This window comes from Uloborus diversus, chromosome 6 (assembly GCF_026930045.1).
Source record: "Uloborus diversus isolate 005 chromosome 6, Udiv.v.3.1, whole genome shotgun sequence".
NCBI classification, from domain to species: Eukaryota; Metazoa; Arthropoda; class Arachnida; order Araneae; family Uloboridae; genus Uloborus; species Uloborus diversus.
The window spans coordinates 48,852,963-48,871,193 of record NC_072736.1 but is presented as its reverse complement, the minus strand read 5'-3'; the positions used below and the strand labels follow the sequence as shown (position 1 = coordinate 48,871,193).

General features: G+C 33.6%; 1 protein-coding gene across 1 annotated transcript in view; it reads left to right on the top strand.

Moving 5' to 3' along the window:
* Positions 1-11,161: 11,161 nt before the first annotated feature.
* LOC129223795 (uncharacterized) overlaps positions 11,162-18,231 on the top strand; it is an 18,973-nt gene continuing 11,903 nt past the window's right edge. The window contains exons 1-4 of the mRNA XM_054858151.1: positions 11,162-11,231; positions 12,957-13,098; positions 14,692-14,786; positions 17,483-17,575. Of these exons, the coding sequence (XP_054714126.1) occupies positions 11,216-11,231; positions 12,957-13,098; positions 14,692-14,786; positions 17,483-17,575 (346 nt within the window). The 5' untranslated portion in view covers positions 11,162-11,215. The remainder of the gene's footprint in view (positions 11,232-12,956; positions 13,099-14,691; positions 14,787-17,482; positions 17,576-18,231) is intronic.

Below are 18,231 nucleotides of genomic sequence, written 5' to 3'. Positions count from 1 at the left end.
TTATTGCCCAGAATTATTGCCTTACTCTCTGATTTAAAGCGTATATGATGAAATCCTTAAAAAAAAATATCCTCTCGACATTGATCGAGTAACCCTGTAGTTTCAACTATAAAACTCGTGCCACGGCATGATAATATGTTTTGGTAATGTTTAACATGCAGGGGAAGGCTTTATTGTTGCAAGACTGAACTGGATCCGGTAACTAAGCTGTTTTTCTGGTAAGCCTGTGTCATTTCAGGAGAATTACGAAACGAAAAAATTGTCAACAATGAACGTTATCTACTGGAGTTCAGGATTAATCCACTGGAGTTAGGGTTACAATTTTAACTATCAAAATATCATCAAACAGGCAATGGCTTCGTTCAAATGTAGAAGAGTAGATGCAATTTTCACCCGTCATACCTTGACGGGGGACATTCTAGTTAATAAATAAATAAATGAATACATCTTAGCTTACGCAAAAGATGCGCACTTCTGTGCAACATTCAGAGGAATCTTTTGACATTTGCAGGCTTCATATGCGGCACGTAGGTAGTTTTAAACATCGGTTGCTGCGTGGACTTCCGTACGGTTCTTTATACATATTATACGGAAACTAATGTATGTATAACTTTTCATACAGACTGAAGTAACATTCTAAACTGACGACCACTTAATGATCGTATACATGGTTTTTGTCGCTGAGCTTGTGTCACCGTGTTGGTGAAATATTACAAGCCCGTAGAATATTGTCGAATATCGGATGACGAATCCAGAATCAGCTGTGTGACATTTAGCGAGATTTCCGTAGCACGTTACATTAAGTTTTTGTTGTTCGAATATCTAATCTAAGATGCCGAGAAAAACATCTTTGTTTTTTTATAAATGTCATTTTATGTATTTGACATACTTTGAAGGTGATGGGGAGACTCTAAGATGCGTCTTTGAAAAATATGGACTCAAGAGTTTCTTTTCATAAAGCGTGTAACGAGTAAAACAAGCCCATTTCTTTTGAGTTATTAAAAAAAATACTATTGCCTAATTGGCGTAAGGAAATCCATAATGTGACGTCAGCTTCAGATTTGTTTTCAGGATGTCGTAAAACCTCAATGAACCAATTCGATTAAAATTCTATAGTACTAACATTTCACTCTTCTATGTTGAAGAACGTCCCATTACAGACATAATGCGAATTCAATTTCAGAGTGATTTTTTTAAAAAAACAAATATTTTTTTTTGAATAATTTTTAACGGATGGTCGCTTAAATGCTGGATTCAGTCACCCATACAGTAATAGAATGTTTCTTATTATTTTTATTTGAAACATTTTTATTTATGCAATACTTTTAGTTAGATCTACATTAAACTGATTCCTGGGTTATTTCATGCCAATACCTTACTTCAAAATAATTCGTAAAATAATGCGGTGCCAATTTTTTGCATCTTAAAGGCTATTGGCTTTAACCAGATTCGAACGTTAAAGATCAACTCTCAACCACTGCAACAATATATCCGCTTCAATTTTCTGTACTGAAGTGTTTAATAACCAAAACGCCACAACGTACGATTTAAAAACAATTTATATAGTAATAGTGGTACCCGCACGGCTTTGCTCGTAGTAAAAAATTAAAAGGTCATTTGGTTCGCCTGTATATTTACAAATAATGGATGGTGAATTTCTCACCAATTTGCTCGCCCATGTTACGGTTCCACATTATGATAATTTGGTAATTTACTCGTTCACATTATGATAATTTGCTCGATAAAATGACCTTGAAATTTGAGTAGAAAAAGAACAAAATCGAATTTTTGAAAAATCGCTTCGACGTGCACATCCCCATGATACAAACTAATTTTGTGTAAATATTCATGAAGATCAGCCATACGGTATATGCGCTATGCGTAAAACAGAAATCCAGACAGACAGAGGTCCCCGAGATCCAGACAGAGAGAGGTCCAGATATTCAGACAGAGAAACTTTCAGCTTTATTATTAGTAAAGATTTAGAACAGTTTTTGAGATATTCAGACTATGTTTGTATTATTATAGGAAAACTCTAAGTGTCAATTTGAGTCTATGTCTGTAAGTTATGAAAATACTTTAATAAATACATAAAACGTTATCAATTTACCAAAAGGAAACAACGCTAAATACCATTAAAACGTTTCACAAAAATTATTATTAAAGTTATCAGTTCTCTTTGTTTAGTTTTCAATTGAAGTTTCATTCGTATATTTAAAAAAGTTCCTTAAACAAATATTGTTGTAGGAATATTGCCTTTATTGATTTGAAGTATACTTTTGAATTTCGAAAGGAAATTTTGCGGGGAAATGAACTAATTATTGCAAAGTCATTATTAACTGAGTTTTGAATTGTTACGATTGGATATTTTTAATTACGTCTAATGTAAATAAGCTTGACATCCGACTTTTTACTACTCAGTTGAGAGACAATTTTCGAAATTTATATAGAATAATACTTTTATTCAAGATTTCTTCAGAATGAAAACTCAGTTGTAAAATTCAACTAGGTATTACTTCCAAAGAAACAAACTCAACGATCAAAGAAAAAGGTATGATCATGAGAATTAAAATACAATGGTATACTGTGTTAACAAACAGGATAGACTAAATGTAAAAAAAAAAGGGGGGGGGTGACACCTTGAATTCAAATTATGTTTTTCGCAATCACGAGTGTGTGTATGTATGCTGGCGTGTGTGTTTGTGTCCGTGTGCAGGCGTGTGTGTGTGTGTGCGTATGTACGCGCCTGTGTTCATGTGTAGGTATGTGCGTGTGTGTAGGTGCGTGTATGTACGCGTGTATGTGCAGGTGTGTGTATGTACGCGTGTGTATATGTATAGGTGTGTGTATGTACGCGTGTGTATGTGCAGGTGTGTGCATGTACGCGTGTGTGTATGTGTAGGTGTGTGTATGCGTGTTTGTGTAGGATATAGACGCAACCATGAGACAATATTCGCTGGGAGGCAGGAGCTGCATCAGGAGGGGCCCGGTCGACGGTGGTGCTGCAGAGGATGGCGGGGGGAAAATAAAATCATTGGAATATCAAAACCGTCAAGTGAGAACAATAAGCAATCGTGATTCCTCAAAAGGAAAAGTGCCATTTTGGCACTTTTCCTTTGGCTTTGTGATTGAAAATTGGCTTTGGCCGTGATTGAAAAGTGGCTTTGTCAATCACGTGTTTGGCTTAGACCGGAACATATTAGGGACAAACAGACGGCGAATACGAATACTAATCGTTTTTTTTTTTAATTTATTCCAGACAAAGTTTCTTAAAAGTGGTCATAGCATCAAATCGTTTGGCAACTGGTTGTTTACTTCTAATATATCTTCTCCTAAAAAGCAATACAGATTCAAGAAAAACAGTATCTGAAAACGTGAGCTGTTAACGATGTAGTCCTAAAATTGTGCTTTATTTTTTATTTATTGATTCTTTTTTCTATAGTACAATAAACATTTTGTACAAATATAGAGGAACCTACTTTCCGAATCTCATGCTGAGATAGAATTTTCAACTTGAGCCATATTCGTTTCTATCGAAAAATAAACTCTCAACATCGGTGCAATGTCATCAACTTAAGCCGATATTTTTTTTGTTTCTACTAAGCCCCAGGAGCTATCTTAGTATTGTAGGAGCAGGGTCGGAATCGAGCTGAGTTTTAGGGGAGAAAGAAGGAGGGAGTCGGAGCCGACGGCTCATATTCGGATTCAGAAGATTGTCATTTTCCCTATGACTCCGCAGCTCACGTGAAAACACTTACGCTTTAAATTTATATCACTTTTATCCCGTCGTATTTACCTATGAATAGCGTCAATTTTAATCCGAGATACGAGTCTTTACTATTTATTAATATTTATTTTTCTAATTCTCGAAACCCAAAATTTAAAATGTAATTTTAATTTGCATATTTAAAAAAAAATGTTTTGGCGGCATTTTTTTCGAGTTGTCGTTAATGCTAAAAAAAGCATAAAAAGAAAAAGGCATAATAATAAATAAAAAGAAAAAAAAATCCAAAAATACCCTTTAAATAGCTAAATTCAAAAAAAGAAAAAAGAAGAAATATTGTTCATAATGAGCTTTTTCCAGCAAAGTTTATATGAAGAGAATACACCCCATCCCGTAGTCGATAATATTTAGATTTCTTTTAACTATTGAAAACTCAAAAAAAAAAAAAAAAAAAACCTTGTTTATTTATAAAAGATATTTTCTATGCTTTCTTCATCAAGAGCCTTTCTACAAGTTTTTCGAAGCTTTCTCTATGGGTGTTAACTGTTCAAAATTGAACTAAAAATTGTTTGAATCAAAAATGCAATCTCCTCCTCGTTGAGATTCTTTAAATTTCTTTTTTTTTTTTTCATTTCAGAGTTTTTAAACAAAACACATTGGTTTGAGGTGCAGACGGACCAACGAATCCATTTTCCACATCACAAGACCCTACTTTTAAATTTTTAACTGTTCGTTACATTTTTAAAAAAATATGTCTTTGTTTTCGTTTTTTTCTACTTAGCGACACTTTTACAATGCATTTGGCCATTTCCATGTCTTATTACTATTTTTTTTAATTTAAACTAGAAAGTAGGCTCAAAAATGAAAAGCCAGCTATGCAAACTAGTGTTCAAAATAGTAACCACAAATTTTGAAAAAAAAAAAAAAAAATGAAATTGAAGAATAGGCAAAACTTAACTTTAAAGCTTCTCAGGTACTATGCAAAATAAATAATCTCAGAACAAGGATTTTTATCTATATAAACTACATCATCCCAAATACTCGAAACGAGGTAATTGTAATATCACATCATACGTGTTTTAGGGCAAATGACCATGATATTTAAATTATAATCCATACACATACGGATTTAATCAAAACAATTTTACTGGGACTTTAATTTGCAAGGAATGGCATGGTTTTCAAAAGCTTTCTAAATGTTAAATTATCATCTCGTTGGCAATGAATTTTATCAAATTTGCAAACGGCACTTTCGGAACATTCGAATGCGTTTGCTTTGTTTATTTTATTTTATTTAATTTGTTGATCCATTTCCAAAGTCACTAACATTAAATTAGTCATTTAAAACCTTTGATTAATAAGAGATTTTGGTATGAATTCATACGTCCTCACGAAATTTGCTCTAGTTATTCAAAGATATTTTCCGTAATAAGTTTTCGATATGACTTATAAAGTCAAAAACAAAACTGAATCAACTATTTAGATGTAAAAAAAAATCACAAACTGAACGAGTAAGATTAAAAACTTCCTTGGATGAACTTCTTTGAAACGACTCAAAAGGTAGCCAAACTTTCTCTATTCAATCTGAAAAACGCTATGATAAATAATTTTCACTCGATTTTGTGATCTCGAAAAATAACACGACGTTCGGAGACAACTGAAGCAGTGAAAAACAAAGGAATGCGTGTCGACATTTTAGTTTTGATTATAATGCGTTTAAAGTTCCTAAATCATGCTGCATGGTAGCACCCACCCAGACAACCATCTCAATCTTTGCCCAAAAACAGGGGAGAGGTTTACATTTCATTTGTACTGATTATCTCGGTTTTTTTTTTCTTTTTTTTTCATTTTGCCACTTACATCCCTTTGCTTCTTACTGCTTAATTTTTAGTTAGAGAAAAACTGCTCGCTAGAAATTTGTAATGCTCTAAACGTGACATTTAAATGACTTTTGAGAGACTAATGGAAAGTTATTTCGTTAATTATTATCACTCAGAAGAATTCTTCTGTGTCAACATTAACTTCACTTATATGATTCAACTTGTAACTGTTCGAAATAATGTTTTCGTGTAATGCAGCTAAACCAACGCTTCCTAAATACTAAATGCCTATCGCTTTCTCGGCATTAACATAGAGCAAAAGAATCCCAATAAGCACAATTTCGGTACTATTGCTACGCCATCTATCGAAGGTCGAAATTATTAGGAATTAATAACGGAGAACACAATCGGTTAACTTCTGAATTTAAATTCTGAAATTAACCAATTCACAATTTGATTCGAATTGTGTGAATCTATCGTCATAGCAACGCCATAAATATATTGCCGCCAGGTAGCGTTGTTAGTATACCAGCAGAGGATCACTTTTTGAAGCAAATGTGATAGGCATTTAGTTTTAAGAAGGCGTGTACTAAACTTGCTTACATTTTTTTAAAATGATGCTTTTTAAATAATTCAATAGCTTTACTCTTTGTCTTTTTTTATTTTCATTACAGAAGTATAATTTCGGTTATAACCTCTCACCTTCTACTTTTATAACATAATTAACATTTATGAAAATCTTCTGTACAGATATCATATGCGTAAATGAATTAAAAGAAGATTACATTTTCAAACTTCGTAATAGAAGAAATTATGCTTTGAAGAAAGAAAAAAAAACTGATTATCTGCAACTCAAAAATCATAATCACGTGACAAAAAGTTCAGAAAATGCAGTTTCACAAAAGAGCAACGTATACTGGTTAACCATCCCTGCTTGTTAAAACTTCAACTGTATTTGAGAGCTCATTTGTAAAATGTTCGAAAGAGTTTCAAAGTAAAAGAAGGCAGATTCTTTTGTCTTATCCGACACTCGAAGTGCTTTACATCTTTTGTTCTTGACAATTAATGGAACAATTGTTTTGTTCAAATGCATAACTTTTGAAAAGTAAAGTAAATTTTATCTGAATTCCTAAGCAGCGCATTTGCGTACACAAATGTGTTTTGAAAGTGTATTAATTGAAGAATTGAAAATGATATCCTAAAAATGTTACAGTTGCACTCTCCTATCCTTTTTTAGTATATAGTGAATTAAAAAAATATAATAATATAATGCCAGTGATTGTTCAACATACTCGCAGATTTGTAAAAATTCATTCCTAACAGCACAATTGTATATACATATGCGTTTTTAATAGTGCATGTCATGAAAAAAAAAAAAAAAAAAAACAATATAATACAGTATTTAATTCTTTTTTTTTCAAATCTGTATTTTTAAATAATTTTTAATGCTAGGGTTTTTTTTAAATGTTTTACATATGTATTTTAATAGAAAATAAACAACAAAAAATAATGGCTATGAATCGTACGTTAACTGTTAAAAATTTCCCGGAAAATTTACGGTAATTGTTACTGGCATCCATGTTCCCAATAACTATTACCGTAAAAATCAAATGTTACTATGAAATTTTATGGTTTCCTCGGTAGGCCACAGCAACCAATTGGAGCCGGGATCGGTTAATTCTCTGATATAAATTACCGTAAAAATCAGCGATGCTGTAAGCCCGCCATTTTACAATAACAATTATCAGAAAATCTTCTTGAATTTTTACCAGTATATATATATATATATATATATATATATATATATATATATATATATATATATATACACACACACACTTCCCCTCACTTTTTTCAGAATATATTCTTTTTTCATTTTATTTATTTCCCTTTTTTTTGTGCGTACGTGCTTGAAATTGAAAAATTGATTATACCGTATTTCTCTGCAGATAATCCGCGGATTATCTGTTTAAAAAGTAAATTAAGGAGGTGCGGATTGTGTGTGTGTGTGTGTTTTTTTCCCCTCAACAGCCAGCGCATTGAACCCCACTATTTGCAGCAGGATTCGCAGAGACCGTGATCCTTCCTGTATGTTGTTTATTTTACATAGCCTGAGTGTTCTTCTTACGCGGTTCAAGTTATGTTAAATAAACAACATGCAGTAAAGGTAGAAGCCTTCATTTGCACAAGATTATTCCTTTTGCTCTGTGTCTTCAATTAATTAGCGTACTAGAATGTCAATTCAGAGAAGAAATCATTATTTTTTAGATTATTTTTGAAACTAGTTTTAAATGCATCTCAAAAGTTAATACTTCTTCACGTTTTTAATTTAGTTGCTAAAATTGTATGTTAAATCAAAATGTCATTTTTTTCATCGTATTATATGCGGATTATAGTATGATATTGTTCTTTATATCAGGCCAGGGGAGGCCAAATTCCAGGGGAGAGGACTCTAGGAACCCTTCCCGTAAAAATTTTCAAAGTTTGTCTACAATTGCGTTTTTAACTGCAATTTCTAAAAATTGGAAGGGGAGGAGAAATTGATTTCTATTTACTTCTCAAAAAAAGAAAGAAAAAAAAAACAATCGAGGATAATTCCGTAGCTTCATCCCCTACCCTTACGTCAATAAATGTGGCGTATAACCGCATTTTAAGGCTTCAAATTCTAAAAAATTTCGCGGATTCAGCTGTATTGTTTTTTCCTTAACATCAACAAAAATTGCGTTTTTAAAACTACAAGTTTCAAAATTGAGAGTTTTGATGAGTAAATTAAATTAATGATTTTTTTTATTGTGCTACCCCCCCCCCCTCCCAACCTTAAAAGTTATTTTCTAGCTGCGCCATTGTTGTGTTGTGTTGTACGTGTGTGCATTAATCGTTTTAAGATAACTTTTTTATTCAAAAAATGTCTTTCCATTGTTATTCAGAAATAATTACTTGTTTTAAATTACTGCTCATGTAGAAAAGTAACAAATTATCAAAAAGATTAGAAAATAAAAAGAGTTCGATATATTTTTCTTTGTCCGCATAAAAATTCTGAATCTGGCTCATGGTCGTCGGCAGATTTATATGCAGAAGTGTATACGCGTATGTAAATAGCTAAGAATTTTTTCTACTAGTTTCAAATTTATTTATTTTTAGTTTTCTTTTAATTTAGTTTACCTACATATATTTTATTTATTTTAAAGCACAAATCTTTGCGAAAGTTAATTAATTTATAATTTTTACATATTTCTCTGACCACAATACTTTTTCTCTTTTGTAATTTGGTCTAGCTTAAAGTAAAATTAATTTTACTCATTCAAAATAATTAGTTTTTAAAAGATTAAAAATGATGCTACTATTAAATATATTCGATTAATATTGCTTTTAAAAATTTATTTATTTATTTTGAAAAGTCAGGGTGTGAAAGTTCCTCCCTTACAGGCCCTTACCGGTGCTGTAAGGGAGGCGTACTGCAGCGCCGGAAAGGGTACTGGATATAAACATGAGATTAATAATTTTCGTTGTCTATTTTGTAGCTTTTTCTGTGTTTAAAATAAATTTAAGTTCATTTAAAAAAGTTTAAATTAAAAAAAAATATATGAATAAATATATGAATTGGAGGGTGGGTTGCGAGCACACCCATGATCTGGCCCCCTCATTTTTTCAAGGCACGAGCCGCCACTGATATATATATATATATATATATATATATATATATACAGGGTGATTCTGAATTCATCATCAATATTTGGTGGGGAGGTAGGGAATAGGAAAAGAACACTATTTCACATAGGAAAGCATGGGCACAAACGAACGCATGACGGTGTAGAGGGCGGTGTGTGTCCGCATCTCCCATGAACGCGCATAGCTGTCTGCCGTGTGCAGCCAGTCGTCATTCGACAAGGTGACTTCGCAGAAGTAACATGAACCGGTACACGTTTCAAGAACTTGCAGATATGCATCTAACTTACGGTGCCGCAGGAGAAAGCTGTCTTAGAGCTAGGCAAATGTATGCAGAGCCCTACCCCAACCGGCGCGTGCCACAGCATCAAATGTTTTCACGTGTGCATCGACAACTGTGCGAAACTGGATCATTTGCTGGTATTAATGTTGATCGAGGCAGGAGCCGATCAACACGGACAGTTTCAGTCGAGGAAGCTGTCCTACAGTCTATCGAAGAACAGCCAAGTTCTAGCACACGAGGTATTGCTCGCCAGTTTGGAGTTTCACAATCGTAAGTGTGGCGGATACTACACGAGGAACGCTTACATCCTTTTCATTTGCACACAGTGCAGTTACTGGAAGCAGAGGACTATCCCAAGCGTGTTACTTTTTGTCAGTGGTTCATGCAGAGAACAGCCGTTGATCCCAATTTCCCAACGTATGTTCTTTTCACAGATGAAGCGTCCTTCACTCGTGAAGGTGTCTTCAACACACACAATTCGCATGTGTGGGCTAATCAGAATCCACACGGTACGAGAGTTCGAGCTGCGCAACAACGCTTTGCCGTCAATGTGTGGACTGGGATCGTCGGCGACTGTTTGCTGGGACCGTATTTACTACCATCCCGTTTAGATTGCGCAAACTACCTCATATTTCTTCAGACTGTGTTACCGGGTCTTATGAACGAGGTTCCTGCTGTTATTCTCCGGCGAATGTGGTTCCAGCATGACGGCGCTCCAGCACATTTCGCAAATGATGTGCGTTGTTACCTGACCAGAAAATTTGGAGCTCAATGGATTGGTCGCGGTGGACCGGTTTGTTGGCCACCACGGTCACCGGATTTATCTCCAATAGACTTCTTTGTATGGGGTGCCATGAAAACCATGGTGTACGAGACCCCTGTTGCCAGTGATATGGACCTTGTAGCACGCATATCGGTTGCCGCCGCATACATCCGGGAAACGCCAGGCATATTCCAGAAAGTTCGGTTGTCCATGCAACGTCGTTGTGAGGCATGTAATCTAGCAAATGGTCAGAATTTCGAGCACCTCTTGTAAGTCTGTACAAAAGATGCACAAATAAATGTTTTTTCTCTTACCACTTTCTTGTTATGTTTTCTTTCCATCATTTAACCGGATTCATATTGCACTACTACATGACGTCTGCGCCCATGCTTTCCTATGTGAAATAGTGTTCTTTTCCTATTCCCTACCTCCCCACCAAATATTGATGATGAATTCAGAATCACCCTATATATATATATATATATATATATATATATATATATATATATATATATATATATATATATATATATATATATATATATATATATATATATATATATATATATATATTAAAAATAAAGAATCGTGAATATCATTTTAAAAATACAGTCTATCTTTTTTTTTTAACAACCAAGATTCTTTTTCTCTCCCCAAGTTTATTTATTGAATTTCAGAAATCAAAATGTGATTTAAATAGTACGGATAGCACCAAATGATACGTACTTTCACCAACATCGACTGAAGTTTCAAACAAAAACACCAATTGTTCGCGTTCCTAATTACATTTATTAATTCTAACAAAGAGACATTTCGTACCAGTGTTGGCAACCCTGACACGCCACACAATTTCTGACAATAATTGTGCGTCATTCCTCAGAGTGCGCATCAGAAATCAAGAGTTACTTATTTTTAAACTCGTTAATGTTTAATGAAAAAGAAAAATATTTTGGTTCAGAATGAGGATGATTTTGAGTAAGTTTTGTTGAATTACGTTTTACTAAGCATTTTCCAACGTACGTGTTCTAACCTTCTTGACTAATTTCTGGATTGAAATTTATTATTATTTTTTCCTGATTTATTTTACAATGAATGACATTGAAGTAAAAAATGTGCAAGTGTGCAAAAGTGAGCAAGCATGAATGAAGCAAAAAGTGTAAACTCATGCTTAAAAAATTACTTAAATTCTTGGTTCGTGGGAATTGTAGTTTGAATTTATGTTGTCAAATAATCACGTCCAAAGATAGATCCAGCGGAGGACAAGGGAGAGCTCTTTGTCCCCCCTTCCAAGACAAATATTTAAAATAAAACAAATCAAACAAGATTTTCCCCCTTAAAGATTAAAGAACGGTTGCTTAAATTTCTAAATTTCTCGATGCATTCAGCTCTAGTTTCTTTGTGATTTTGAAAGTGTATGTTTCTTCTCTGTCGCTTTATGAAAATGGGAAGTTTTTTGAGTTTAGTTGAATTTATACCGCTAAGGAAATAAGTTAAGGTGATACTGAGGTTAAAAATACGTACCTTAACTACAGCGTCCCCGAGAGAAAGCGTGTTCTTTCTTTTGAAAAAGTTTGTTATTCCACACGACACCCAACCAAGGTACCTTGAAATAGTTAATATATATCGAACTGCCTCACCTATGCAATTTTAGATGTTTACGAAGAGGAAGAGGTACGATTTCTATGCATTTTACTGAGAATAACAAAATACAAACGCAAATGCATAATAAAATCTTTTCCAAAATCTAAGGGGATGCTCAACTAACTCCGTGTGGAATATCAAATGATGTTTTTCCACCCTTTTGTTTTTACTATTACCCTAGTTAAAGTCTTAATTGTAGTGATAACTACAGTTGGGGTCAAACACAAACTGGTAGAGTTGCAATGCTGCAATTAGGATCTACATAGTCTACCAAATGCTGCCAGATCAGCTTCAACTATAAATGCGTAATGACTAATAACCAGTTCCATGAGAAACCAACACAAACTTGCAAACGGACACGCATCCAAAATGCGCATGCGCACAAACAACTTTTGCCGCAGCCTGCGAGGATGGAAACAGGTGTTGCAGACACTGGCGATCCATAGTGGCAATATTGGTATTTACGAGTTACCCGTTGTCTTCAAGATTCAGGCTTTCAATAGCGGCCGGTAGTAGCCACAACGGAATCGTGTATGAAGTTATACAATAACTGTTTGGTGTTATATTAGCCTATTTTTACTAAACCACTGCAGCCAAGTTGGTTCCGGTATGAACGCAGTATCACGGTTTCGTGTTCTAATCTTGAACTTGAACAAAAACCAGATGCTTATGATAATGGTGGCTGGTGCACGTTAAATCTATCTTCATCGCAAATTTACCACACAAATAAAAGTTGCTAGTTCCCACGTGGAACCACTTGGAGTGTTTATGCCCCAGTTGTGATGCCAATAATTAAATCAAATTTCGTCTTTTTACCGTGTTTCAACAAGAGGTCATTAACGTATACGTTTTTTAAAAAAAAAATTAATTATGAAGTTTAAAACAATTGTATTAACTTTTTACTGACGTAATAATTCCAACAATAATAAAATTTTACTTTTCAATATTTAAGGTGCAAATTTGTCAAGTTATGTATTTATTTTGAAAACGAAAAGCATACTTTTTGCTTCCATGCATAGCTTATAACGTAAAAATTATTTAACTTTTTTTTTTTTTCAGATTACTTCTTAGTTTTAGTGCTGTGTTGGAAACTTGTTGGCTGTAATAATAGTGCGAAGGGGAAAACATGCGATTGGGTTGAACTTCGTTGTACGTGTCACAATGAAAGCGAGCCGTTTGATGACCCATTGGGAGTTCAAACGTAAGTACGTAACAGTCATAGATGTGAATAATATTAAAGCAGTCACACACACACACAGCAGGCATTCATTTGTTTAAAACAGATGATGTATTTAGGAAACCATTTTTACAACTTAAAATTTTAGTCAAAGTTTGTAACTTAATTTCCGAGAGGAAATGCGTTGGATGTTGTCAAGTTCATTTAGAATATTAATTAAATTTTATTTTAAAAAAATGTCAAGAAAAATTTCACGTGTATTTGCGTAAAAAGAAAATACTTAAAGGTGGGTGAAAAAAAAATCTTCACATTTTATAAGTGAAGGAACGGGACAAAATTCCGGCAAATCGAAAAAGTAGTTTAAAAATAACTCATTTGAATGTCTGACTGTTGAGACGTACCCCCGATATCACCTATTTTCAAACAAATATATTTCCTACCTTACAGGGGGCTGCACAAAAGATGATAGACTATTTGAAGCGTAGAGGGTAAAGTAGCCACATTTCGTCCTCCGAATGTTGAAAGTATAAATTTTGAGTTAATTTAAAATTTTTGCATAATAAGTACAAATAATGACTTTTAAGCTGCACCTATAACTCAGGAAATAAAATTTTGTAGACATAGAGAATCAACAAATTTCCAGGAGTTTTCGACCTGTTTTCTGGCTGACAGGGAGCTGCACAAAAGATGATAGACTATTTGAAACGTATAGAGTAAAGTAGCCACATTTCGTCCACCGATTTTTGAAAGTATAAATTTTGAGTTATTTTAAAATTTTTGAGTAATAAGTACAAGTAATGACTCTTAAACTACACCTATAACTCAGGGAATAAAATTTTGTAGACATGGAGAATCAACTAGATACCTTCTTCACGATTGTTATTATTTTCTTTTTCTTCTTCTTTTTTTTTTTTTTTTTTTTTTTGGCTCCGTGAAATCTAAAGTTATCAATCACGATATAAACTAGATTACGATACAAAGGTATCTCCTAGTTTGCTGGAAGCAGATATAGAGAGAAAGTTGTACAAAGTGTTAACAAAAATATCGCCAAGTAAAATTCTCCTAAATTCTCAAAATACCTATAACGTAACATTTTTCATCTCACTTCCAAAGCCAAATTTGGCGAGAAATCCGTAGCTGTCTCCCCATATGCTTCAAAGTAATAACATGTTTTCCATGCTATTACTTCCGCTTCACATAAAAGTTTTGGTTTATTGCGTCAAAGTAAGTGCAACTTCAAAAATAAATAAATAAATAAATAATACAATTTTACATAAAAAATAAATCGAGACTACTATATCAGGATTACGTACTTGTGTAAAAAAATTATTAGAACATATTTCTTTATTACTACTTGCGTTTCTATCAATGGCATGTGGGGACAACTTTCTCTAATTGGAATTTTATTTCTATCTAAAATGCGTCTTAGTTAATATTCCAAGTGAACAGCGAGAATGCAATTTTAATTTAACATTGGGTTCGTACAGTTTTGCTGCTACAAGGTGGGTTAATGATTAGTTCTGTATTGCTGGAATATTTAACTTTTTGTTTAGCATACACATAATATAGTGCAATTTCGAAAATAAAAGTAGTAATTTGCCTCTTTTTTTTTTTCAGAAAAGTGAAAAGTTTACTGAAATGCGGAGAAAAGGCAGACTTATATGAAACTTGTGGGAAAGAAAACTGCACTTTTTTATCGTACAAACTAATCAGTAAGATCACTTTACATTCAAAAGGCATACAAATCCATTCAGTGGAGCAAAACTCCCTCTTTTTTATTTCAAATAAATTGTCATATCAAAATTTTCATGTTGATCAACAGAACATGGGGCCTAAATTTTAACAGTTCTGAAAAATATCGTGACATTCCTTCACAGCATTTTATTTTACAATAACAAGTGGCATGACTGAATCAATAGTATTTCAAGAACATTCAATTTAGTATCCTTAAAAACTTATTTTATTCAATCAAATACTAAAAGCAGTTGCTAACTGAAATTACGGGTTCATGCTTAAGTCCGAAAGTGGGCATTAGCTGTTGAAAAGCGATGCGCGTCCGTACAAATATATTTTAAGATGTTAAGGTCCAGGCATATGTGTGGCAGTTAGAAGCAAAGGGATGTAAGTGGACATCTTCAAGTTTTGAGTACAATGCGTTTAAAGATAACATCCTAAGTAGACTTTCATTGAACTTTTTTTCTAAATCATGCTGTATAGCAGTAACTACCAGGGCTAATGATCGCATCTCTTGCCCCAAGACAGAGGAGAGGTTCACCTACCATGTGTACTGGTAATCTCCAAATTTTTAATTTTGCCACTTACATCCTTTGCTTCTCACTGCCTCATGTGACAACCTCGTTGCCTTAATCACGCAAGATTTATAACTTTGAAAACGTCAATGTTTTAAATTTAGGATCCATACAGTTTAAATACCACTTTTTCGGATTCAATGTTTCACGTTAACTTAAAAATATTCAAAATTTTGCTTAGATACAAAATAAAACCAGTAATTGACGAAGCAAGTTCCCAACTATTTGTCCATCGTTTGCGAAAATTTATTGTGTAACTTATAAACCTAAGCCGATGGAATAAAGGCAGAGGAGGTCGATGGGAGATCACTGTTACACCTTCCAGTTATTTTTTTTTCAGCCAGTCTTTTCTGGCGATTCGACAAATTTGGTTACATAATTGCAATTTTTAAATGCCGGAATGTCATTTTTCGTATGAACGCATGTTTGCATACCCTTGTTTTATCGTTCAGCGAAATTTGAAGTTATGTTCTGAAAATTGAGAATTTCTGCCTTCCCAAAAATTTAAGCTGCGGCCTACGATGTCAACATTAAATTTTAGAAACATTTTATGTATCAGTTTAGCCAAATATCTAGAGAAACTCTAATTCTTACAATCGGACTTCACTTGGCGGATAACTCCAGAATATCTAGGGTCAGAAAACCGTTAGTTTGCTGAGGCTCAAAATTTTTGTGCACAAACTTTCATTAGTATCTGCTGTATTTTTTTTCACTAACGTTTTTATTATTTTATTATTTCACTAGAAAATCGCTAGTCAAGATATGACGGGTGAAAATTGTTTCTACATTTGAGCGAAGTGTTGGATGATATTTTGAGAAATTAAATTTCAGCCCTAACTTCAGTGAATGAACCTAAACTCTAGTAGATAGCGTTCATTGTTGACCACTTTTTAGTTTCTTCATCCCCCTAAAATGAGTCTTAACAGTAAAACAGTTGAATTACCGTATCCAGTTCAGCCTTGTCACAACTAAGCCATTCCCTGCATTTTAAACATTACCAAAACATATGATCAAATTATCATACAATGGCGCGAGTATCATTGTTGATGACGTTAGGAGCGTTATTCGAGCATTGGCTATTATACAGGGTAAACCATTTTAATCTGCAATACCCTTTTTTTTCGCAACCGTTAGTCCTAGATGAATACATCAACTTGCAAAAATGTTCAAAAATAGATAAAGAGTTAAGATATTGAAAGTATGAAGCAAAAATAAAAGAGAGTCAAAAACTAAAAATAATAACATTTTGTACGGACCCTAGATCCCCTAATTTATACTTAGAGAAATAATCTTCATTGAAAACTATTACTGACACAAAAAACTTGACATTTGTGCGAATAAAACACAAGGAGATATTCCATATTAAAGTTTTAAAGGACCATACAGAAGATACGATTGAAATTTAGAGCCCTTTTAGCAGAATGATAGGTTGTCAAAGTAAAAAGAAAACAAGTTATTTATATGTTTTATCGGTATTCAAAAATGCATGCTAACGTTGTACCGTGATACGCAAAAACACACTGAAAAACCTCGAACAATTTGAAAACCCACACTCTGCACACATATAATTTTAAACACTTGTTAACTTGTATATTTTCCCCCAACAGGTGTAATTGACGGCGAGTGTAAAGGGGTGTAAGTCACAAAACGCTGCGTTTCATATCTTGGTGAATATCGTAATAATGGTGATCGTACTAATTTCAAACTTTTTGTGCTGGAATTGATTTTCATTGGAGATTATTTCCCTAAACATGAGTCAGGGGACCTGGAGCCCGTATAAAAAGTTATTTTTTTTCACTCGTTTTTGTTTTTACTTCAAATTTTCAATAGCTTAACTCTGCGTCTGATTTTGAATATTTTTGCAATTGGAAGTATGTATCTAGTATTGCGAAAGCAAGACCTAGATAGCGAAAATATAGGTTTTGCAGGCTAAAACAGAACACCCTGTATATATATGAAGATTCCCTGTCACAAACTATATATCATGATCTTATAATCAGGATTCTGTTTTTAGTATTGCAATCATGATTTCGTTTGAAAGTATAGTAAAGCATGTATTAAAAAATATCTTAATGCTTGTGTCTTATCTTTCTTTCAAGATTCCTCTTCTGATCTGGGTGATCCAGTAGGTCCTTTGATGAACGCAATTTTGTCCGCATTTTTGCCTATTAAACTGCGTTTTTCTTCTGATGGTAAGTATGAAAAACAAAAAAATGTAAAAATGCATCCTTTTGAATACGGGAAGACTTTACATATAGCGTGAGGACAGCATTATAGCAATTTTGATTGATTATATAAGCTGGATAGCTGTAAAACTCTTGACTGTTACTCCTGGTTTAAATTATGTACAGTTAGAACATCTCTAACTGCCAGCTTTACATCGTGAAAATTGTCTCAACATTAATTAGAAAGGCAATTCTATTGACAAGGTACAACATACTTTTCTATGAATGATTTTGCAGATGAATTTGCTGTATTTCCTTAAGATTAGAAGATTTTTCGAGAGCCTTTGGCGCAAATATGTTATTGTATTTTTGCCCTTTGTCATCAACAAAACTTTATAAAGTGTTCTTGGATGTTTGCTTTGCTTCATTTAGCATTTTTACTAAAAAATTCCGTGAAGCATAGACCTTTTCACTTATTTAAAGCTACTTTAACGTACAAGTTACTAGTATAGCAGTGGTAGCAGGGTAGTGGAACCTTGGAACAGTTTACCAGAAGAGGTGGTAATGAGCAAGGGAGTAGATAGTTTTAAGAGGGCCATTGATCTTCACTGGGGATTGTAAATTGACTAGGAACAGTCTAGCTGGTCCCAGAGCCTGTTGCTGGTTGTCACTTTTGTATTTGT